The following is a 22,475-nucleotide window of genomic DNA, read 5'->3' as shown; positions in this document are numbered from 1 at the left end:
CCTGACCCCAGATGTCAAGGTCGAAATTGAACCCTTACGGAGGTAAGGTTTACTGTCTTCGGAACGCCTGAGCGGCGCCCGGGGGTGGCATACGCCCGTCAAAGGGGAACACGTGCCCCTCAGGCCCAGCGGGGCCGGGAAAGCCAGGCATTCCAGGGGGAGGGATAAATCCGGGAGGAGGACCGCCGAAGAAGCCCGGAGGAGGGGGCATGTTGCGCGGTGGCGGACCTGCCATGACCTCCGGGGGCGGGAACGCACCCGGAGGGAAGTTGGGCGGGAACATAGCGCCCATGGGGTGGTTGCGACCAGGGCCGCCGGCAAGGCCGGGAGGGGGAATGATGGATCTCTGTTGAGGAGGGATGGGACCGCCGGGCTGGATCCAGTTGGGGTTCATCTGGTCCAAACCGGGGGGCGGGGGAGGGCGCTGCAGGATCTGCGTAGGCTGCATACGAGCCTCGGGTTCCGGGTGGTGGAAAGCCTCGTCCATGAAGCCCGGTGGGCCCTGGCCTCGCATCTGACGTTGAGAGCCACGGCCACCCTGCGGGATGCCCTGCGGGATGCCTTGCGGGATGCCTTGCGGGATGCCATGGGGGATGCCCTGCGGAAAGTCGGGTTCGCGATCTTGAGCATGCGGGATCTGGGCAGCGCGCTGAGGCTGCGGCATGCGCATGAGAAGCTGCTCAGTGCGCGGGGGCTCTGGCTGGTTTCTCATCAAGTTCATCAAGAACTCAGTGTTGCTCATGTTGCGACCTTGGTTCGGCTCCATTCTGGCCGAGCCCTGGCTAGAGGCCTGGTGGCGCTGCCCAACCAAATCCTGAAGCAGTTGATCTGGACGAGCAGCAGGCTGCTGGCCTGGAATCGTGGGACGTGGGGCAAGGATATCAGACATGGACATGGAGGCTTGAGGCATGCGGGGACGGGGTTCCTCTCGGCGTTCACCACCATACTGCTGGAAAGGCTCGGGCGATGCAATGGAGCCCGAAGGAGCCGGTTCGCGCGCAAGTGGAGGGGGTTCCTGGAAAGGCTGGGAGGCAGGAGGAGTAGAAGACTGAATGTTCGAACGCTGCAGCTTCATGAGCAAGGCCTGGAAAGCTTGCTTCTCGGAATCAGGGGCAGGCGCAGACCCGTCGGAGCCGCCAATGGAAAGCCCAGCAAGAGGGGTCGAGGGCTCAGTCTGCATGCGGCGGTTGGGATCGTCTTGCGGCGCATTGAAGAAGGACGTGAAGCGGGACGACTTGCCGCCGCCAGTCTTGGCCTTGGCAGTAACTTCCTTCTTGGGTTCATTTGGGGAACCGACATCCAATCCAGCAGTGGATGCAAATTTGAGAAAGAACTGATCAGGACCAATTTCGACAGCAGGCGCAGAAGCGACGGATGGCTGCTCAGCCTTGATGGTAGCCTCAGCAACGGCAATGGGCGCCTTGTCCTCAGCCGGGGCGTTGCGGCTTGCCTTCATGGTCTCCATGAACTTCTTGAAGTCCTCTTCGGTGTGGCCTCCCGACTTCTCCCCGGCGGGTTCGTCAAACCACTCGGGCTCCCGCTCTTGCCTGTGATCCCCACGATCCCAGCGGCGTTCGTAGTTCCGGCCAGTCGTCTTCTCTTCAACGACCTCGGCATCCCGGTTCCGGTCTCTCCAGCTTTTAGCACGATCGATGCGCTCGCGAGCCGTCATGGGAGGCTTCTCGGGGGTGCTGGCGACGTTGTTGCTGCTGTTGCTATCGTTCTTGAACCAGGGCTCCGACTTGCCCCTGTTGAGACCATTTCGGGGTCGCGGTTCAGCCTCTTCATGTTCATGGTCCTTGTCCTTGTCGTGATGGTCAAAGGTGCGGTGGGTTCGGTCTCTGGGGCCCTCCCGATCATCGCGATCACGCGGACGGCGTTCGTTGGGGAGTCTGTCACCACCACCCGCGCCCATGCGACCTTGAAAGCGCTCAGCGCCCTCGTGCCCGAAGCTCTTGCGTGGCTTGACGGTGCTCCATCCCTCCTGATCCTGGTCGCCGTCGCCACGACGGCGAAAGCTGGTGTTTCTCGAGTCGCGGAAGCGGTCACCCTCGGGAGTGTCGCCGTTGCGGTTGCGGAAGTTGAAGCGACTTGGCGAGTCAGCGTCCTTGGGCCCCTTGTCGCTGTCGAAAGGCTTGCCGTTACGCAAAGTCGCAGAGGCGAAAGCTGTTCGGGGTGGTCCGAGGATGATGTCTTCAGGATCTGGCAATTGGCCTTGCTGTCAGTTATTGCACACAAAGAGGAAGGGGCCCGGGCCGGGCTACGTACTTGCGCTGTTTCTCGAGGCGTGGCGATCGAGGCCGGGGCGGCGGTTCGTCTGGTCAAGGAGGGGGTTGTCGTGGCTTCTTCTGTCGGCAGGAGTCTTGGCCTGGTTGGTGGTGCTGCTGTTGCCTTGGGTTCGGGAATTGTCTGGGGGAGGTCTGGGTGGGCTGTTAGAGGAGTCAAGTGGGATGAAATGGGGTGGACGGCATACCCCATCCATTCTTCAGCAGGCGGCAGTGCGGCCGGTTTGACGCATAGCGGTGATTCTCGCAGATGAATGAGAAACTCTGCCGTATATTGAATTGCCATAGCAGGATGATGATGCAAGGCGCATCCGAGTGGGGCTGGGAAGGCTATTGTTGTAATGGCGAGGGCGGTGATGTTGGCATGGACAGAGGGGGAAGCAGTTCAGCCGACAGAAACAGGGAAGCCGATTAGTGGTATCACACCAGGAAGGAGTAAAGTAGGAGATGGAGGAAAGGGTTTGATTTGTTGTTGTCGGTGTGGTGATTGAGAAGGTAAGGCTGTGAGGATTGCGGTCGTAGTCGTAGTTGTACTTTGGATGTACGTCACACGGAGTAGTAGGGAGAATGGCAAGCAGGTGTAGGCAAGTAGATAGGTAGGTAGGGTCGAGGGAGGTCTGTCAAGTCAGGTAATCGGTCGTCGGCAGCCGTCCAGTTGCGGTCGCTGGCGCAGTCGAGTCGAGTCGAGCCGAGTCGAGTTGAGTCGAGCCCAGTCCAGTCAAAGGTGGCGGGCGAATGGGCTCCAATCGGGCTACGCTGCAAGGTGCAGAGCAGATAGGGCTCGGTGCCTCGATGCGGCCAGGCTGATGATGTGAGGCTGACAAGGCGAAAATGGGATCGATGGTTTATTTGGCAGTGGAGTGATGCAATACGGATGCGTTGAGAGAGATTATACGTGATGGGTGGTGAGTTTTGGCAGCGAACTGTCGGAGCGTGGAGAGATGGTGGTCAAAGGAGTTTTGGCACTTCGGACGAAACCTGGTGGAGGAGATGCTCAGGTGCTCAGGTGCTCAGGTGCAGCAAGCAGCACCGCTCAGCACCCACCAACACAAGACCATCTCTAGCAGAAGCAAGCAAGCAGCGCCAGCTTTGCCATTCTCCATGTAGGTACGTATCCTTCCTTATGTTCCCCACTCTGGGTGCGTGGCAGCCAAGGAAAGAGCCATTCCATTCCGGGTGAGTACCTTCGTACCTCCCTCCTTACCTACGTCCTACCGCCTTCCCTGTCATGTCCTCGAGGAAGGTAGGTGTAGTCCCCCCCTGCACTGGTATTCGTTTACCTTAGGTAACCTTAGGTACCTAGTTCCCTCCCACCCACCAAATGGCAGACCACAGCAAAACTCGGGTGACTTTTTTTCTTCCTTCCCTGCCGGCTGGCAAATTTCTCCCCATAAGGAGGTACATACCTATACAATCATATGCAGTGTAAATGGGTCGAGAAGTCAGTCACTCGTATGCAGTACGTCCGTCTTCCAACTTAATACTACCTATGCTGGCGGTGGGCGCTCCGCTATCCTACCGGTCAATCCCTTGCCGAGGGATATCTAACCAACCTTACATACCACGTAGTAAGCAGGCAGCTAGGGCTAACTAAGTCGGTGTAACTCTGCAGTGATTCGGCATCGTCGTATCGCTCAACCTTTACAAACCAACCTATCTAGGTATAGGTAAGTAGTGTGGGAAGGTGTTTGTACAGTATGCCAATCAATCTCTGAGCCGACTTGAGCTTGGAACTGAGGTCCTGAACCAGTGTGCTCTCGGCAACATGTAACAACAGAACCGTCATCAAGTTGCAATCCACAGTCACGGCATGAACGGCAACGCAGACTGAATGCGCTTGAGGTACCCACCGCTGTCTCTATTCTATCTGCCCCGGACCTAAATCGCAGGCGCTTATCCCTTGCTTGCTGCTGGCTTGACTAGGCACCTGGCTTGGCAGACTGACCACACCTACTTACGAAGGTGATAGGTAGTTGGTGAATTCTCATAAAACAGCTTGTTTCGTCCACGCTGAAAAGTTGGAAGAAGGAACAACACTCTGTGCCGTTTCCAACAGTCCTGCTGGCTGCCCACTTCCCTTGTGGTTATGATTCCCTTTCTTGGTTGTATTACAGATGCATGTTGGAACATTGAGGAACGACTCGCTAGGAAACCCCAAAAGAGCAAATCCTAACAGCGATAAAAACAACAGAGACCACGCCGTTCCAACCACGTCGTTGTTTCTTCACTTTTCTGTTCAAGTGAACAGACCCCTTCGAGTGCTGTACCCTTCGTTTCTTAATTCTTTCTTTTCAACAATCCCTTTACATATCCACTTTGTTGACTTCCAGCCGAGTCTGCCACGTTTCATTTACTATGCCAGATCGCAGCACCTCATAACATTCGTTGCTTTTCACTTTGTATACAGACGTAGTAGGCACACCTCTCGCATAATCTCTGGTGTATATTATGAAAACAGTCTGTGGCTCCCGAAGCCTGCATCAGAGCTGTTGCATACACCGCATTCGGGACCTTAGAGAGTCGCAACGGACTAGGACCAATACCCGCGGTCGAGTCGATACCCAGGTACTCGGAGATGACGCGAATAAGCGTGGGTTGATTCACTCGGAATTAGAAGGCCATACTCTCCCTTTCTCGATGAATCAGGAGTTTCCCCTCTGCCATCCGCTGTCTTGCAAAGATAACTAATGCTCTCTACCCAATGAGCACGTTCCGCAGACATTTGTGCTGTACCTCACATCGCACCCCAATGCCGAGAGGCAATCGTCATGTTTTCATGACCTCGACATACGATGTGCTCTAACGAAATTTTCCTTTTCCCTTTGGGGCTTTGTACATCATGTAGTCTTGCCCCCTTCTTCACTTTGCTCTTCAAGCTCCCAAGGCCGAAGGAATCCCCTTCCGGCTCCACTCGCCGACCCTCTCCTGGTCACACGTCTCCCAAACCCTCCTTCTCAGCGCCCGATACAGCCGTCTCGTCTCCCGGCTGTCCGCGTCGATCCGCCCCACCTTGTCCCCGGCCGACGCCTCGCCGCTGCCGTCGCACCTGGCCTCCTGCGCCTCCAGCCAGCTCACGATGCCGAACCTCGTCGCCAGCGTCGTGCTCCCGCCCTCGATGCACGTCGCTCGCCAGAGCACCCTTAGGATCCTCGTCCGCAGGTTCGCCCGCATGTACGGGTTGCCCGCGAGCGCAAACACCTTCTCGAACCACTTCTTCTGGTGGTACACGGCCAGGTCCGCCGGCGTGCGCAGGCCGTCCAGCAGGTACGCTAGCAGCCAGCTCACCTCGGTATAGTACTTATCATCGTCGGACGGGGCACCGTGGAGGATGTCGTGCGCCAGCGGCACCTTGTCGTGCTGCCACACGGGCCCGCGCGTGAGGAAGCTGTTGACCTTGGGGTAGAGGCAGTGAAGCGGGTTCTTGAGCACTTCAAGGGCGCTGATGGCGAAGGAGACAAGCGGCGAGGCAACGGGACCGCGGGTGACGAGCACGCGTGACGACTCGGCAAGCTCCGAGAGGAGGAGCCAGATCTGATCCTTCTCTTCATAGGTTGAGTCCTTGAACTTGGCCGCCATTTTCATGATGTTTGTGAGGGCCTCCTGGCGGATGTTGGCGTGTTCCGACCACAGGAGACGGATGAGCGCCGCGGCGTAGCCCTCGTCGACAAGGTCCTCGACGCTCTTGGAGTTCCACTTGAGGAGCGCCGAGTTGTCTTTGTCGGGGCCGAACGGCACGTCCAGGATCGCTTCTAGTGAAGAGTCACCGAGCTCTCCGTTCACAATGGCCGGCTTTTGTCGTTGGGGCCCGGCGCCATTGACTTCAGCAGCCGCGTCCTCGCCCGCCTCGCCCCCGAGCAAAGCATCGTGAGCTTTTGGGACGACCGCCGGCGCCCGACCTGCCAGAATCTCCGTCATCTTCTTGGCAAAGGCACCAATCACAGCCGGGGCCTCTCCTTTTGTCTGGGCGCAACTCAAAAGCACCGTCAAGAACTTGGAAAGATGCTCCAGGTCCTTCTTATCAGTCGCTTTGTCGGCGACGAACGGCAGCTGCTCAACCATAGTAGCCAGGATCAAGCTGGCCGAGTTGTCTTCCTGACCCTCGGTGACGCTCTCCTGCATCAAGTCGACGTACTTAAGCGGCGACGCCGCGCATCTCCCGGCGCAGTTGTCGAGGTATTCCCAAACGAGGTCCAGGTTCCGCGACTTGCCGCCCCCTTTCAGCTCCTGAGCCGCGCGGAGCAGGGGAATGAGGCCGGTCTGTTGCAGCACAAGCTGGTGCTGCACCGTCACAGACTCGAGGACCTCCTTCAGCTTCGACCGCCCCTGCGCGTTCTCGACGTAGAACTTGAGCAGTGCGACGAACGGCGACGCCGCAAGGCCCTCCGTCTTGGCGAACCACCTCATGCCCGGGGAGTACCCCGCGATGGCGATCAAGTTCTCCAGCTCCATCAGAGCCAGGGCCTGGTTCTGCGGCTCCTCGGCCCTGCTGTCGAGGCGCGTGAGCGACTTGACCAGGAATGGTGAGACGTCAAAGTTGGCCCGCAGCGCGACCTGCGGTATGGCCTCGTAGTACAGGAGCAGCAGTCTGCTGGCAGCCTCGCGCTGCAGGACATTCTCCTCCGCCATGGCCTTGTAGCACTTGGTCACCTCCTTCATGTCGGGCATCTTCTGGTAGAACTCGTCGACGAGCTTGCGCGCCGCCATTTCCCAGGTCGACTTCGACGACTCGGCCGCCTCGCGATGCATCTTCAGGGCGACCTCGAGCTTCTGGAGGGCAAGGACGAGGATGCGGATGGCGAAGAAGGAGATGAGGGTCGACTTGTTGGAGAGACAACGGACGAGGTCTCGCTGCTTGAGCGGGAGCGGCAGAATGTTGTCGAGGAGGATCGAAGTCGGCGGGGGAACTCGGCGGTAACCTGTCGTTGGACCGTAATGAGGCGGTAACGGCAGATTTACCGTGTTGAATAGGAAGGCGGCGTACCCAATCCACGTCATGGACAGCTTCGGCTCGAAGGTGAAGGACTTGTTGTTCAAGAAGTAGCTGGCAACAAGCTCCGGCGCCGCCTGGAAGATGGCGACGATGAGCTCGCTGTGTTTCAGACTCGACCACGGCCGCAGTTTTTGAATGAATTCTGAGAGCACAAAGTTGGCGACGGCGATATCGTCCTTGTACTTGTCCATCCACGCGACGCGCTCCAGACCGTAGTCGTCCAGGCTCTTGACGTCCTGCGCCGCCTCATCCTCGAGCTCCTTCGGGTAGAGGCCGGTTCCAGAGTAAAGAACTCCGGCACCAGGCGTCGTGCAGGTGTAAAGCAGAAACTCGTGAACAGCCCCCCTGACAGAAGGCTTGTCGTCCCCCTCAACGTCATGCCTGTACGCATACAGCCCAGCCAAGCGGTCCAGGGTCTTTGTGTTGAAGGCCCGGAACTTGACCTCGCGGGGCAGCTTGTCGTCCAAGAGCACGTGCTTCTTCAACGCGGCCAGCATCTCGAGAATCAGGTACGGCGGGTCGTCCTTCAGCAGAAACGTCAGGTGCGAAAACACCTCCTTGAGCATCAGCATCTCCTTCTTGGCCTCGGCCGGCAGGAACTTGAGACAGCTCAGGAACAGCTTGATGGCGTTCGTCCGCACCGACGGCCTTGACGGGTCCTCAACGCTGCTGCTCTTCTCGCCGTCGACGGCGCCCCCGAGGTGCCGAATCTCCAGGTTGCGCGCGAAGCTCGCAAACGTGTGGTCCCGCGCGCGGAATACCCGCCTTGCCAGCGTCCCGCCGTCGAGCATCACGAGCTCGCGCACCAGCCGCAGCGTCGGCGAAATGACGTACCCGCTGCCCTTGGGCGCCGACAGACACCGCGCGATGAGCTTCAGCTGGCGCTCCTGCAGCAGAGTGCGGGCGATGTCTAGGGCATGCGGGAGCAGCTCGAGGGTCTGCGAGGCGACCTGCAGCAACAGGGCCAGCACGGCGGGCACGGCGGACATCATGGCCTCATTGTTGACCTGCGCGCCGTACGACCAAGTCTCCATTATGTCACCGAGGTGGACGGCGTTGTCGCTCGTGTCGCGCGGCCGGGCGGCGTCGAGGTACTCCCGGAGAGTGGTGAACCGGTCCTTGTTGTCACCATTGCCCGAGCTGAAGCCGTCGAGGAAGACCTTGAGGGACTGGATGCCTGGGGGAAAGCGGAAGGATTAGTTTCGGGGCGTTCAATGCCAGTCATAGAATGCGTCCTACCGTGCCGCGCTCGTTTTTGGTCCTGGTCAAAGGTCAAGAGCTGCTGGAGGTGTCGCGAATGATTGACCTCTTCGAAAGTTGGAGCTTCATGCACGACCTTCTGCCTCTTGCGCGAGACATCTGCGCCCTCGAGTCCGCGAGACGGACGTTTGACCATCTTTTCGGCGGTGAAATCTCGTGGGGAAGGGGATATTGAACGATTTAACGGAGTTGTGCAAGCAACGACTATGCCCGTCTGCTGCCTCTCTCACTCGCTCTTCCAATTCCTCCCAAGATCCGGGCAGTGGACCCCGTCAAGAAATAAAAAGTTCTGCCGCCCTCCACCGCTCCGGACATAGTCCGTTCTGAGGTTAGCGCGGGGATCGGAGGGGCATTTGGAGGTGCTGCCAGCATGGGGACGACCCGCAATGACATTTCACCGAACGCTGGAAACCCAAGCCTCCGATTTCTAGAACCGCCTTGTCGCAATCCCCTCCATCTGCCAAACCACCAGCACACCAGACCTCACGATCCTGCGAGACCTCTGCAAAAACACCTCCACCAAGCCCAACCGAACTGTGAATCGAGACAGCCATCATTCACCATGGGTTCCATCGTCATCCCGCATCTTAACAGTGGCTGGCACGTCGACCAAGCGATCCTCTCCGAGGAGGAGCGCCTTGTTGTAAGTCGCAGTCCGGCTCAACCCTGTAGGACGACACCAAGCATCTAATAGTAGAAACACAAAGGTCATCAGGTTTGGGCGCGATGCCGACCCGCAATGCATGCAGCAGGATGAGGTCCTCTACCGCATCTCCGAGCGCGTCAAGAACTTCGCCGTCATCTACGTTTGCGACATCGACCTGGTCCCCGACTTCAACCAGAGTACGTCTCTCCTCCCCTCCCCCCAAACGATCACTCGCCACTCCTTTTATAGCCAAAGTGCTATAAGAGCTGAAGCGGGCTGCTGACAGACCTTTCCCACGTCAGTGTACGAACTCTATGACCCCTGCACAATCATGTTCTTCTTCCGCAACAAGCACATGATGGTCGACTTTGGAACGGGTAACAATAACAAGGTACGCCGCGGGTCCTTTTTACCCCCGCCCCTCCCCTCCAAAAAATAAAATAAAAAAAAAGCTTCGTTTGGCGACTTTTCTGACTCTGTCGGGTAGCTCAACTGGGTCCTCGAAGACAAACAGGAGCTTATAGACATCATCGAGACGGTTTACCGCGGAGCCAAGAAGGGTCGCGGTTTGGTCGTCAGTCCGAAGGGTAAGGAATCAACCTCCCCCCCTGGAGTTCTTCTTCCTCCATACGCGCGCAACCGTTGTTAAACATGACTTATTCGCTTCTTTACTAACACCCGTCTCTAGACTACTCAACCAGGCACCGATACTAGTCACACCTTGAACACGGCGATGGATAGATACAGCACCGGCCACGGCCGAAGTCACGTCATCGCATAACACGTCCGCTCATCTTGTCATCCGTGCAGTTTATACAAGACATAAGGATAGCAGGAGTCCCCGGGAAAGACATAGGGTTGGTCTCACACAATCAAAAACACTTATCAAGTTTAAACTCGGAAGACGCTAATTATCGTGATCCCAAGAATCGTGATATCTTGATTGAATTCTTTTCATCATTAGGTTAGGTACGCCCCCACTTCCCCTTGTATTCTCCCTCTATCATCCGTCGTGATTTGACGCTACGGAAGTAGCTTATGTTTCGCACTCTCCCCGTATCGAACATGACGGTTGTGGTCACTGCTCTCAGCCCGAGCTGTGAAATAATGCGCCCACCTTCTCTTCGACCGTCGGGCTAGGCGAGTAGCCCTGCATTGCATGTAAATTATGTAGGTTTTAGGTGATTGAGCCCGTCCCGTGCATGCCGCATTCCCCTTCAAAGCATCTCCCCTTGAGACGGCATCTTGGTTAGGAAATTGGTCGGCACCTTGGGTACCTGATGCGCAGCGGCCGCCCGCTCAGCACGGAACAGCTCCTGTTGTCGATCACTGTCGCGCGATCTGCCCCCCGTCAAGCGACGCATCCGCGATCTCGTGCTCTGTGCGAGTGGTTTGATCATACTCTCCAGGGAAAAGGAGCCCTCGCCGTTACCCGTGTTCGGTCGCTCGTCGTCGGCGTCCGAGAAGACGTCCTCGGGGAACTCGTCGTCCGACGCAAACTCGCTAATGTGCGGCTGATACGACGCAGGCGCTGACGGGGACGTGATGGACCTGTAGTGGAGACCCGGCCGTGAGCCGCCCCCCATTCCGCCGGTGGCCGACAACGACGACGACGCGCTAAAAGCTCCAGGGTTCATCGTGTTGGAGCCCGCGTCCCTGGCCGTAGCTGGTGGCCTGTCAGTAAACCCATTCTGGAATGTGCTGTTGTTCGAAGCCTGATGCAGGATTGGCAGGATTTGCTCATCATACAACTGCGCTCCGGACTCGAAGCTGTCCGGTGAGAACTCAGTGATGGTCTTCGATGAGCGGCCGTCGCTGGGTGGGCTCGTTCCGAGATCGTCGAAGAAGTCGTCAAGGCTGTCCAGCTTGGTCACGAGGTCGCTGAGGTGTCCGTCTGCGCGGCCCTCATCGGACATCATCGTCTCGGTCCTGTCAGGCATCTGGAAGTAGCTGTACGGGAAGTCGTCGTTATGGAATTCGACGTCGGGAGTCGGGGTCGCCTCCGTGAGGATTCCTTCAGCGGTCTGGCACATGTAGAATGCGGCGTGGATGTTTGCACGCGTGGAGTCCGTCTTCTTGGCCGGAATCGGAATGGCCCATCCGGTCGCTTCCGGGATGCCGAACAGACTCTGTGTCCGCTCGTACTCTTTTCGAATCGTCTTGGACGTGGAACGCGTCATGCTCATCCTCAGGTGCTGCTTGTCCATGGCGCTGCCCGACATCGTCATAATGTTGTCCAACACCTCCAATGCCTCCATGCAGAACTCGGTCTGCAGCAAACGTAGAAGCGGAGAGATGAGATCGGAACCGTGGCCGGCCAGCTCGGGCCTCCGCATGTCAATCTCGGGTATAACAATGCTGAGGATTCTCATGGTCTTGAGCTTCACCCACGCGGTGGCGTTCGTAAGCAGGCCCATCAAAAAGATGATCATCTTGAAATCCAGCTTGGGGAGGAAGTGATCCTTCAACGCGGCGAAGAGACGGCTTTGGAACTCCCTGCTGTTACCCTGGTACTTGAACGTGACGTATTCCCGAAGGAGTTCGGCAATGTTGCGGTACCCCTGGACCTCGCAGACGTCGCCCAGAATGCTAGCGGATTGCAAGGCTTGCTCGCTAGGCTCGTCCTGCTCCATCTCGTGGAGGAAGCGGGGGAAGTTGGCCAAGATGGCAAAGAACAGCCGGCTATCGTCACCGATGAGGCCGTCGCTAGGCAGTTGGACGAGCTTGTCGAGTGTGCTGAGAGTGGCCTCCATACACACAGACGATCGCATTCCCTTGTACAGCAGAGACTGAAGGCCCTCAAACTGACCGTCCCATCTCGAGGGCTGGCCGTCGAGCAGAAGCCTGCGGACGTTGAGTGACCGGAAGTCGATCTTCGTCAGAAACTCGTTGAGCATCTCCACAGCCTCGAGGAACTCGCGCTCGTTGATAGACTCCAAGCAGGCGCATGTTGTCCAGAAGAGCTGGGGGAACGTGAGTAGCTTGTCGGCATCGAGCTTCAGGATAAGCGTCTTGAGTGTGGTAAGGATCTCCATTGCAAACGTCTGGATCTCAGTATCCTCGTCGGCGATTGTGTTTGACAGGCGTGCGAGCATATCTCCCAACATGAACTGATCCAAGGAGGTGAGGATACATCGGAAGATCTGGAACGAGCGGCAGGCGAGATGTCGGACGGGACATGAAGTTGCCCACGTCAGCGACAGCCTGCCCCACTGGTCCTTGATACCTGGGTAGGTCATCTCAAACGTCTTGACTACCTCTGCGGTCAAAAATTCCATGCTTGGGGGCACCTTATTGTCGTGATCATCGGCCTTGCCGTTGCTGTCCTCGTAGCCCCAGACGACTGAGCGATCGTGACGACGAATCAAATCGATGAGATCCTCAATCGATGCTCTAGCCGTCGGCTCCGTCTGATCATCCAGGCGAGAAATAACAAGCTCATGGATGAGATGGACCAGCATCTCCCTAGCTTGCTCTTGGACGAGAGGAGTGTAATGATCCCAAAGTACCGTCACCACCTGAAGAAGAACCGGTACGTTCTCAGGGGTTAGATGCACAGGAGACACCATGAGATCGACCAGCAGGATCAACGAGAGCTGTCCTAGAGAGAACCCAGCTTGCTTCGTACCCACAGGGAGTGCCTCTCCCAGGTCTGCGCAGTAAGGCAGGAGGCCAATGTCTGGCGGCGGCGGCATAGCATCCTTCTTCTCGTTCGGAACCATTGCCTTGGGGGTAATCTGCATGAGGAGAAACTCCACAACCTTCATGCCTGGCGTACTAGAGGTGCTGGAGAGGAAAACGACAATCTGCTTGGCGTACTCGACAAAGTTTTGCTCGCGCCGCTCAAGGCACAGAGAAATGATGAAGTCGAGAATCAATCGAACATTCCCCGGATAAGGACCAGTGGCGAGGGCTTGCCACAGCGCCTGAACCTCGTTGTGCAGTGCGCCACTCGATTTGATGGTGATCTCTAGCAAGTTGGCTAAGAGAACGTAGGACTGTGAAGTGGGGCCGCCATTCGGGTCAACCTTGAGCTCAATTGACTGGATCCAGGGCAGTATGACAGCTACGACGTTGCGTTGTGAGGCAGGCTGAAGATCTTTGAAGTAGAGGGTAAACTCGGAGAAGATGTGGAATGCCAGCTCGGTATGCTGTTTTGCAAGTCGTTTCGAGATCTCGAACTGGGCCAGCTTATACACCGCCTTCGTTTTGTCGGAAATACTAATGTCGTAGTCCTGGATCTTGGAGGTTCGGCCTGGCTGCTGCCTCTCTTCGAGCGACCTCATCAACCGGGCCGACTTGGATCGTATCTCGCTCTCATCGTTACCGAGCGTGAAGAGGCAGAGCCCAAGCAGCTTCCAGAACTGGCACGAGTAGTCGAGATGCTCCAGTAACACTTGAGTCACGACAGCAAAGTAGCTCTCTTGAACCTTTGAAACGTCAGACAGGTAGCAACGAGCGATGCAGTGCTCTAGCAGGTACGGCAGCTCTTGGTTGTGGATAATCAGGTTCTTCAGAGCCCGACGACCGATTACGTTCATACGGTCGCTGCCAGAATTGAAGATGGCCTCGATCCAAGCGAGCATTCTTCGGATATCGAACTGGAGCGTTGCGCCACTCTCAGTGGTTATGCTCATCGGCCCACCGCAAAGGGCAGCCATGGCACTGAGGGCAGCTGTGCGGAGGTTTCGCTTCTCGATCTCCATGGCTGCAGTAACTGTGCCTCTCTCTCCGAGGGACTGCTGGTCGATAAGAGACTGCCGCATGGTATCCTCCCGGACGCGGATCTGGGTTTGGTTGGGCGAAAACCCGCACCAGTCTTCCATCAAAGAGAAGGCGGACTTGCGGGATTCAAAAGTCATCCACCGGGAAGGGTCCTTCGTCCTGTTGATTCCCTCGAAGAGCTCCTCCGTCAGGCCGCAGTAGTGCCGCCTAAGCTTCTGGAACTCCCAGTCCATCTGTACTTCTCCATCCATCAGGAAGAGCTTGAGGTCCCGGGTAAAGGTGACGAGGTTAGTCAGAACCCACTCGTCATTGTAAACTTCCTCCTCCTTGAGGAAGTGGCAGGTGAGCTTGTATACGTGTGTGATTTCGGTTCTGAGGAGATCCATCTTGCGGTTGCGTCTTGGGCTGCTGTTGGTGCGTTGGTGGATGCGAGCGCGGGCCTCGTCGTTGCAACGCGAAACCTGGCCTGCCAGCTCCTCCAGTAAAGTGCGGTATATGTGTATGTTGATCGATCCCATAGCCGAGACGACTGCGTCCCTGACGGATGCCGAGGAGACGGACAGGAGCGGGATCAGGTACTTGAACAGGACTCTAGCTGAGACGATTTTGTCCGCTGAGGCCGGCTTGGATGTCCTTCGGCTATGCTGTGTGCCTTGAGGATTGGCGGGGACGACGCTCCCTGGGTCGGCCAGAGTCGTACAGGCGAATATCAGGTAGAGCTTCCACTGTTCCACAAGGATCTCCGGCTGTGTCGTTGGTGTTCTACCAGCGACGCGGGCGCTCCCGGGATCTGATCCGTAGTACAGCCCCCTGGAAGGTTCCGACAAGAGCACGATGGCCTTGTACATCTGCAGAATCCGGTTGCATATTAAGTCACGGCCAATGGTGACTGTGAAAGGGCACTTTTCGTACGCGATGCGGATAAGATTAGGGAAGAGCTTGAACCACAGCGTCGTGTCGTATGACACGTCACTAGTACACAGCTCTACAAGAGCGCCCCGATTATTGCTGTTTTGCATCCCCCTCTGGAGTCTGCTTCTCTCCGCGACGGAAAGACCCTCGTCCTTGAAGTTCATCACCTGCATCGAATCGTTCTCTAGGATGTCGATGACTCTTAAAGTCTCCCTGTCTTGGTTCTGGAGCGCTCTGTCGAAGTCGGTGATGAGTCGGAGGACGGTGATGGCAAAGTACCGCACTCTCCTAGACTGAGAACACAAGAAGAACAGGCCGTGGGCTTCTGCCTGGTCGACTTCGGCCCAGATACCCGACAGATCGAGCTTTGCGCCGCGCTTGTCGCTTGCCTCGAGTTGGTCAAGAGAAGCATCGCGAGTCTTTCGTCTGATCTCTTCAATCCATATTTGCAGCAACTCGACGTACAGACGAAGCGTGCTTTCGATGTGACCCGGGCCTAGCATTCCGCCGTCGGACATTGTCGAGTATCGGTCGTCAAAGTTGAAAATGAAGCGAGCAAAGCCCATGGTGACTTGCTGCGCATGGGCTTGTCGGGCTATAGCTTTAAGTGATTGTGCCGACGAATAGGCGATGTTATATTGCACGTGAGCGGTGCCCGTGCAAAGTAGGTTAATCAACGAGTTGAAGGGTATATCGGCAGAGAGGCAACGGGGCAACGCTTGAACAGCAACATGCAAAAGCTCGTAAAACGCCTGTTTGTGGTCGGCGGGAGGCTGGTCATCCCGCCGTGCAAAGTTGAAAGTGTCTGCGATTGGGGTCTTGGGGCCAGGACTACTGAACTTCTCGTCCAGCACAGCCTGGCCTCCAAACGTGTTGTCGCAGATGATGGTGATCTTTCCAAGGATTTCGCAGAACTTGTGATAGTACTCCTTGACCACGTCATTCAGAGCGGATGTGCGCACGGGGCGAGAGAGCTGCTCGCCCTCTCCCGATACTCCGGTAAAAGCCATGGGCGAACCATTGTGAGGCGAGACCATCATCGGGGACGGCGGCGTGCGTTCACGTTCGATTGTAAGCGGCGGCGGAAACGAACCCGGAAAAGGGGGCCGGCCTTCGTCCCCCTTCTCAAGGTCCAGCATGATGGCCAGGAAGGCTCTGATTCCAATCACCATCCGATCCGGATCGAGCTGTTCGACCCTCAGATCCTTGTTGGAAACGAACAGCTCGGCATTGATCAGGGGGAAGATGACATGCTTAAAGCAGTACTCGGGGTGCTTGTACCCGATGATTCTAATGATCTGGATGATGGGTTCGGCAACGGCCGAGTCGGATGCAATAAGGCTACGCTTCGTTGGCGGCAAAACCAACTTCATCACTTCGTCCAGCTTTCTTGTAGTATTGGGCAGTGTATCGTTCGTTCGGTATAGGTATGTCCACAAGAGCCGCGCAATCACCTGGAGACACAGCGGTCGTGTGAAGCGGTCTTTGAGCTTCGGCTGCAGCGGAAGAACTAACTGGAGCCATTGGGACCCAAAGGTATCCGGGGGTGATACGCAGAGCAGCGTAGCCGTCAGAGGGAAAGCGAAGCCCCAGTGCCGGGGCTTGATGAACATCTGCGCAAGCCGGGGACCAATTGACCCAAGGACTTCAATCCACTTCGGATGAGCCAAGTCTTGGTACGTCGCCTGGGCAGCGACGGTGAGCAAAAGCGTCTCGAGCACCTGGCAAAAGGCTGTCTTGACACGCTGACCATGGGATCGATGGAAGAGGCGCCCGACCGCCACCATGAAGTCGCACGACTGCTCCCAAGCTTCCGGGTGTGACATGTTGACCTTGAGGTGCTTCATGCCCCCGAGAACCAGTTCAATCTTGCCTTCCGCGTCCCGGCCTGCTGGGGAGGTCGGGCTTTTAGCGACCAGCTCCTGGAGAGAGCGCTCCAGGTCGCCGAGAAATCTGTCAGTGACGCCCCTGAAGTTGATCTCGCTCATCGCTCCGAGAAGCTGAGAGAACAGGTTCCAGTTTGCGAGCTTCAGCGGGCTGACCATGAGCTGGTCGGTGTCGGCGATCTTCAGTTGACCGAAGATTATGCCCTCGAGCTTTTCTTCCATCTCCAACGTCAAAAAGGGAAGACTGGTCTGGCTGATGACCTCCAGCAAAACACGGCACAATATATAGATTGAGACTGTCGAGCGGCGTTCCGCGTGGGCTACAAATTCTTGCTTGGCAGCGAGTGACGTCTGCGGACTCGCCAAACCATTGTCCATGACGCCGGGTACGGGTTGAACGGGTTCGGTGTTTCTTCGCTGGAGGGGGCCGGACGCGGCGCCTTTCGACTGTTGCAACTGGCTTCGGGCCTCGTTGGCTGCATCGCTCTTGCTTTTCCTCCATAGCATCATGGAATCTATTAGGGGCTTCGGGCGTGGGCGGGCAATGTGGCCCAAGGCAGTGATGATCTGGTCGAAGGATGGATCGACTCCCGGGCCGCATATTTGCTCGACTTGAGGCTCGGGTTCAAACGGCACTGTGATGCAGTCATTGAGCTTCTCCTCGGCTTGGGCAATAAACTGTGCCATGATTGTCAGCGACTTCGGCGCCAAGAGAATTGCAGCACAAGCAAAACTTACGGAAGTGAAGAGCACATGCAGGGCGTACTCCCCAACTGTCTTTTGCTCATCTCTGTGGTGTTTGGAAGAATGAGAGTGGTGGTGCGTGTGTTCGCGCCTCGACTTGCTATGCATTCGCTCCAGCTTTCTCTGGGTTTGGGAGAGGGACGAATTGGTGAAGTCTGTGGCGGAAGCGGTCCTCTCGGGCACCTGATGACCCGAGTTAACAGTGGTGCCGGACAAGGCGGTGCCGGAGCGCGGCCCTGGGGGCGCGTCCGGCTCCATGCGGCCAACGGCATGCATATCGGGGCGGTCGTTGGCAGTGATGGTGGTGAGGCTCGCGCCAGCAGCAGCGATTATCTGCGGGCTAAGGGGGCTTGAAGAAGTGCTGGCGTGGCTTCCATTTCTAGAGTGTTGTATGCCGTGGACTATAGAGGTCTGGCGGTGGTGGCCGTAGGACGCGCTCTTGGGGTCGGCAACTCGCTCGGCTATACCGCCAAGGCCAGAGCGAGAGTGGGCGTGGTTGTGTGGTCGCGGCGAAGTGAGGCTCGAGCCGGAAAGGGGTGGCAACGGGCTCGAGAGCTTTTCAATGGAGGATTCGCGCGAGTGGGCGACAGAGCGAGGCAGCGGAGGGTAGGGATGGGGTTCGAGGGCGGCGGGCCTCAGGGTTCGGTTCCATTCGATGTCCTCCTCGTCTTCTTCGTCGAGGGTGGTGACGGATCGCGGGGAGAACTTTAGCGGGTCCTGCAAAAGATCAGGCAGCGTCGTCTGGGACGGAGCTGGCAAACGAGACGACGTCTTATGGTCAGTTATAGGATTTCCCCTCTCTTGTGAAACGGCAGGCAGGGCAAAGGAACGGAGACGGGGTGGAGGATTGGATGCGTAAGGCGTTTTGAAGGTGCACAGATATATGATCTGGCACACACCAGCGCAAGACCAGGCCGGGAGAAAAGTTGCGACGAAGACGAGAAATAGGCAAGATGGGAGAAGGGGGGCAAGGGAAGAGGGAGGGGGGGGGCACAAGAGTGGCAGGGCGCGACGCTAAGCCCAGGGCCGACGAGTAAAGAGAGCGACGGAGCACGGCACAGCAACGATCAACGGAAACCGGAGCTGGAGCTGGAGCGGTGCAACAAGTCGGGCCTGGGGCAGAGCGAAACGGCAAGGGCCTTGTGTCTGTGGGTTTGTTTATGAGTGTAGTATAATGCGGTAGCGCGCGCGTGGAGGCAGATAAGGTAAGGTGGTGGTGGTAGGAATAGCAATGGTGGTGTAGCAAACTTCAGGCTAGCAGGCGTCGGACGAGGCGAGGCGGGAGACCAGGCCATAACTACGGCAGGCCAGGGAGAGACGGGACGAGTCGCGACGAATAGATAGGAAGAGACGAGGGCAGCGAGCGCATCAGCATATGTGCGGCATCCCGTCGTACGTCAGGTGCGCGCGCGCAGACGGCAAGGCAGGGAAGGGGGGCAGGAAGTCCAGACGGAGGAAAGGCATCTCATCCCGTCCGTCCAGTGTGTGTCTGTCTGGACATGTGCCGCAAAGCCTATGCGAAACCGCAAACTGACACTCACCCATTGTTGCGTCGGATCGAGTCCCATGTTCCGGATCCTTACGGCATTCGGGTGATTGTCTGCACCTTCGGTGGTGGCTGCCACGAGCAATCAATCCGAGGAGGATGGGAGGAGATCGAGTTGGAGGGGAATAAGCAGCGGCGGCGGCGGCTCGGCGGCGGGAGAGCTTAGAAGATGGAGGATCGGATTCGGGATTGGGCCGTATTTTGTGGTGGTGTTGATGGTTGGTGGGAGAGAGTTTAGTTTAGCTCAATGATGAAGATGGGAGAAAAGGGGACCAAGAGAAAGCAAGTAAGCAAGAGGGCAAAGGCAGGCAAGTAAGAAAAGCACTCGAATCAATGGATTCGCCTTGATCAATAAAAGCACCCAACTCCAGAATTACGGTCCGTCCATCCATCCATCCATCCATCCATCCATCCATCAATCAATCAGTCAAGTCGGCCGGAGCAAAGCACCAGCCTCCCTCTCTCTCTCTCTCTCTCTCTCTCTCTCTCCCCTGGTCGTTGGCCACCCAGTACCGCAAAAGCTAACCAGCAAAACCCGTCGATAACCAAGCAAGCAAGCAAGCAAGATTAATACAATAAGTAAGAGTATAATAATGCCAATGGCTGGACTATGTGGTAATTCTGCGGGCTGCTCTGGTTCTCTGGAACGGTGCCGGGGCTGCGAGATGGGCACGAAGGTGGTCGCCATTGGCCGTTGGAACATTGGACCAGGGGTGCAAAAGAAGCATGAGCTATATCACTGGGGTGTGTGCCCTTCGTTAGGTGGTTTAGATGTACCTTACACGTTGAATCTCTTAGCAAGGTACCTTGATGTGGTTTATGCCTAAGGTATCTAGGTAGGTAGGTACGATGTAGTAATCCGAACTCCGACCTGCCACACGCCCCGTATCCTCCTTCCTCCTTATGGATCTCCCATCGTCCACCACCACTACCACCAACCACACGGTACAACCTTTCTGTGCCCTGGCGCTTCAATTAACTCAATTTGACCCCCTCAATGCATTGGGGTGCCTTGAATGCCGGGACGTGTCGTGTCAATCCCCCACTGAGTACTCGTACGAACCCGCAAGCACAATCGGGTTCTGTGCAGGTCCAAGTCATGCTTTCTCTCTCTCTCTGCTCCTGATCCTGAGCCACTGCTGCCCAAGGCACAACCAGCGACGAGATGGCGCACGCAGGCCCTGATATCAAGATCTGCGCTGCTCATTCAGAAGTTGTATTTTCCGGCGTGCTGCAAGGCTCTTCCGCGCTCCGTTGCTAGGCCTATCATCATTGATCCGCAACGATCTGCCAGAGGGATTTACCGTCCTCCAGAAACGACCTCAACATGGTGTCGGTACCTACGTGCTACCTCGGTAGCATACATGAACTAGTATACCAATAATTAGCCTGCCACAAGCGGATGCGCCTACGTGTCTTGCGATGTGGCTTTATGATGCATGCTCCAGGGCCTTATCCCCGAATCACCAAAGACTACCTCTTTTTTGTCTTTTTTTTATCCTTTTTTCACGGCATGCGCTGGGGCGACATGGGTCAGTATGCAAGAGCCGCGCCCAATCACCCGTCCCCAACGGCTGAGAAGTACAGTACGAGGGTCGCGCTCAAGGGGAGCCGAGCATTGGTCCCTGGGGGTTCCTCAAGGAGGGCTGGCCAAGACCGAAGAGGGAAGAGGACAACGGATGATCCCCCTCGCTCGCTGGGAATGGGGGGCCATCCAATCCAGCTGAGCCGTTCGTTGCCTCTGCGAGCGCCCATCACCAACGACGTCACTCGTTGGTCTGGCAAAGCCCCGATAGCAATGGCAAAAGGGCCGCAACTCCTTGACTGAGGGCAGGAAAAGACACGGTATGTACCGGCCGGCCATTAGAATTATCCGCTGCACGCAAGGGTTAAAATATCCGAGCAATGCCAATCCCGGCCTCTGCCTTGAAACGGTACCCGACCTGTTATAGGCGAGACCGAGTTTCCGGCTACGACAGGGAGTATATCTGGATATGTCTTTTTTTGTCTTGGCCTACGGATGCCTCCCGCTGATCAGTATGCTGGCTCTTACTCAGCTTCATTTGTATGCATGCCAGCTCAAGTACCGTCACGACGTTAACGACTACTCCGGTTTATCGATATGTCGTCCTATTGCGAGTGACCCAACCATCTTGGAGGAAAGGCATCGTGCCATCGCGGCGGCTACCGTAAATTGAGGTGATACGCAACGGATTCCGTACTGAACCAACACCGATAGGGATGTGATTCACGTGAGGATTTGAGTGGATATCTGGCGCGGAATGTTGGTAAAGGTCCGAGACCGAAAATGCGGTAACACCTGCGCCAGCCCACCGGGAATCATGGGAATAGCGGACCTTCGGAAGGGCCCGGTGCGCGGCGGTGCCCTCTTCCCGTCCGCTCAGTGGAGCGGACGGAATGACGGTGGGAGAAAGCCGGCCGAGTAGGTATCATACCAGAATAGCCCCCGCGCCTGGGTAGATAGGTAGGTAATATGTCGGGGGTATTTCCGGCAGTGTGCTGTGCGTATTCGTGTTCTCCAAAGTTAGCCCCTATGACGGATGATTCATATAGTGTCAAGTCTCGGCGTCACTCGTATGCGAGCCCGCTGAGTGGATGATTGGTTGTGTCGCAAGCATTTGCAATGAAGTCAAGGGAAGCAAGCGTTGAGAAGCAGTGCGGGTGTGGTCGCATTGCTGGGCCGAGTGTCGTGTAGCGACGGCGACCCGTTAGTGGCCAAAAGTGTGGCTGTCATCGACAATGTTGCGGCCCCAGGATGGCCCGTGATGGCCCGTGATGGCCCGTGATGGCCAGTATGGTTTCCCTTGCGAGGAACCCGAGGAGACGGGCAACCGCGGAATGGCCCAGCGCAATGCGCACGTCCAACAACCGCAGGTACCGGTAGGTAGCTCGAGGACATGACACAGGGTGCAAGCGTCCGGATATCGGAGTGCCCGTGGCAATGCAACCAAGGGCTGGCCACATGAAGCTGTGGACTGGCATGGTGGGTAATGTCTTCGTTGTCGGTCGTCTTGCAGATTTGCAACCCAATCGACGTCGGGTCGACTACCTATCCCCATCACCAGTCAGGCCTCATCCTTGATGCTCCTGTTATGTTAGGCAGGTAGCACTTGACTCGAATCGATGCGTATCAGCCTACCGTTCCTTTATTTACTTACAAGTATCCGTACAGTAAAGAAAAAGAAAACGCAACAAGAAGATAACGTGGAGATCCGGGTTCTGAAGAGCTGCTTCGCCAACCCCGACCGAGTCTGGTCCTGCGACGTCGCAGGCAGAAGAACAAGATATGTAGAGTTTCCGACGCTGAGCCCGGGGCACATGGTAGGTAGGTAGGTAGGTAGGTAGTAGGCCCACTTCCACGGAAGCCCCCAAATACCGCAGAGACCGAATGCCCCACGCTGAGTGGCTGGCCCATGCGGGAGTCTGACTAAGGTAAGGTAAGGTCAGTGACGAACAGACT

At 56.8% G+C, this 22,475-nt stretch overlaps 5 protein-coding genes across 5 annotated transcripts; 2 read left to right on the top strand and 3 right to left on the bottom strand.

The window, feature by feature from the left end:
* Positions 1-49: 49 nt before the first annotated feature.
* Positions 50-2,571, bottom strand: LY79DRAFT_669096 (uncharacterized protein; the record flags this gene model as incomplete). The annotated part of the gene is made up of 3 exons (XM_060563596.1): positions 50-2,202; positions 2,269-2,420; positions 2,474-2,571. 3 exons carry the CDS (start codon positions 2,569-2,571, stop codon positions 50-52), a joined length of 2,403 nt encoding a protein of 800 aa, XP_060415157.1.
* Positions 2,572-4,304: 1,733 nt separating this feature from the next.
* LY79DRAFT_173359 (uncharacterized protein) lies at positions 4,305-4,979 on the top strand. The gene has a single exon (XM_060551233.1). It carries the CDS (start codon positions 4,400-4,402, stop codon positions 4,799-4,801), a length of 402 nt encoding a protein of 133 aa, XP_060415156.1. The 5' UTR covers positions 4,305-4,399; the 3' UTR covers positions 4,802-4,979.
* A 177-nt stretch (positions 4,980-5,156) lies between these two features.
* On the bottom strand, positions 5,157-8,671 carry LY79DRAFT_513682 (ribosome biogenesis protein Urb1; the record flags this gene model as incomplete). Its single annotated transcript, XM_060554522.1, has 2 exons — positions 5,157-8,452; positions 8,515-8,671. 2 exons carry the CDS (start codon positions 8,669-8,671, stop codon positions 5,157-5,159), a joined length of 3,453 nt encoding a protein of 1,150 aa, XP_060415155.1.
* Positions 8,672-9,097: 426 nt separating this feature from the next.
* Positions 9,098-9,895, top strand: LY79DRAFT_513833 (mitosis protein DIM1; the record flags this gene model as incomplete). The annotated part of the gene is made up of 5 exons (XM_060554533.1): positions 9,098-9,178; positions 9,243-9,378; positions 9,484-9,572; positions 9,669-9,768; positions 9,870-9,895. 5 exons carry the CDS (start codon positions 9,098-9,100, stop codon positions 9,893-9,895), a joined length of 432 nt encoding a protein of 143 aa, XP_060415154.1.
* A 373-nt stretch (positions 9,896-10,268) lies between these two features.
* LY79DRAFT_579095 (cell morphogenesis protein PAG1) lies at positions 10,269-18,993 on the bottom strand (the record flags this gene model as incomplete). Its single annotated transcript, XM_060560001.1, has 3 exons — positions 10,269-10,331; positions 10,459-18,200; positions 18,990-18,993. 3 exons carry the CDS (start codon positions 18,991-18,993, stop codon positions 10,269-10,271), a joined length of 7,809 nt encoding a protein of 2,602 aa, XP_060415153.1.
* Positions 18,994-22,475: the final 3,482 nt, after the last annotated feature.

The sequence above is a fragment of the Colletotrichum navitas genome, assembly GCF_030913465.1.
Source record: "Colletotrichum navitas strain CBS 125086 chromosome Unknown LY79scaffold_23, whole genome shotgun sequence".
In the NCBI taxonomy this organism is placed as follows: domain Eukaryota; kingdom Fungi; phylum Ascomycota; class Sordariomycetes; order Glomerellales; family Glomerellaceae; genus Colletotrichum; species Colletotrichum navitas.
The sequence above is the reverse complement of the archived record's forward strand: the minus strand, read 5'-3'. Positions and strand labels throughout refer to the sequence as shown.

What these genes read in the sequence shown, in the direction of transcription:
- LY79DRAFT_173359 (XM_060551233.1), top strand. Translation starts at nt 4,400, where the DNA reads ATGCATGTTGGAACATTGAGGAACGACTCGCTAGGAAACCCCAAAAGA.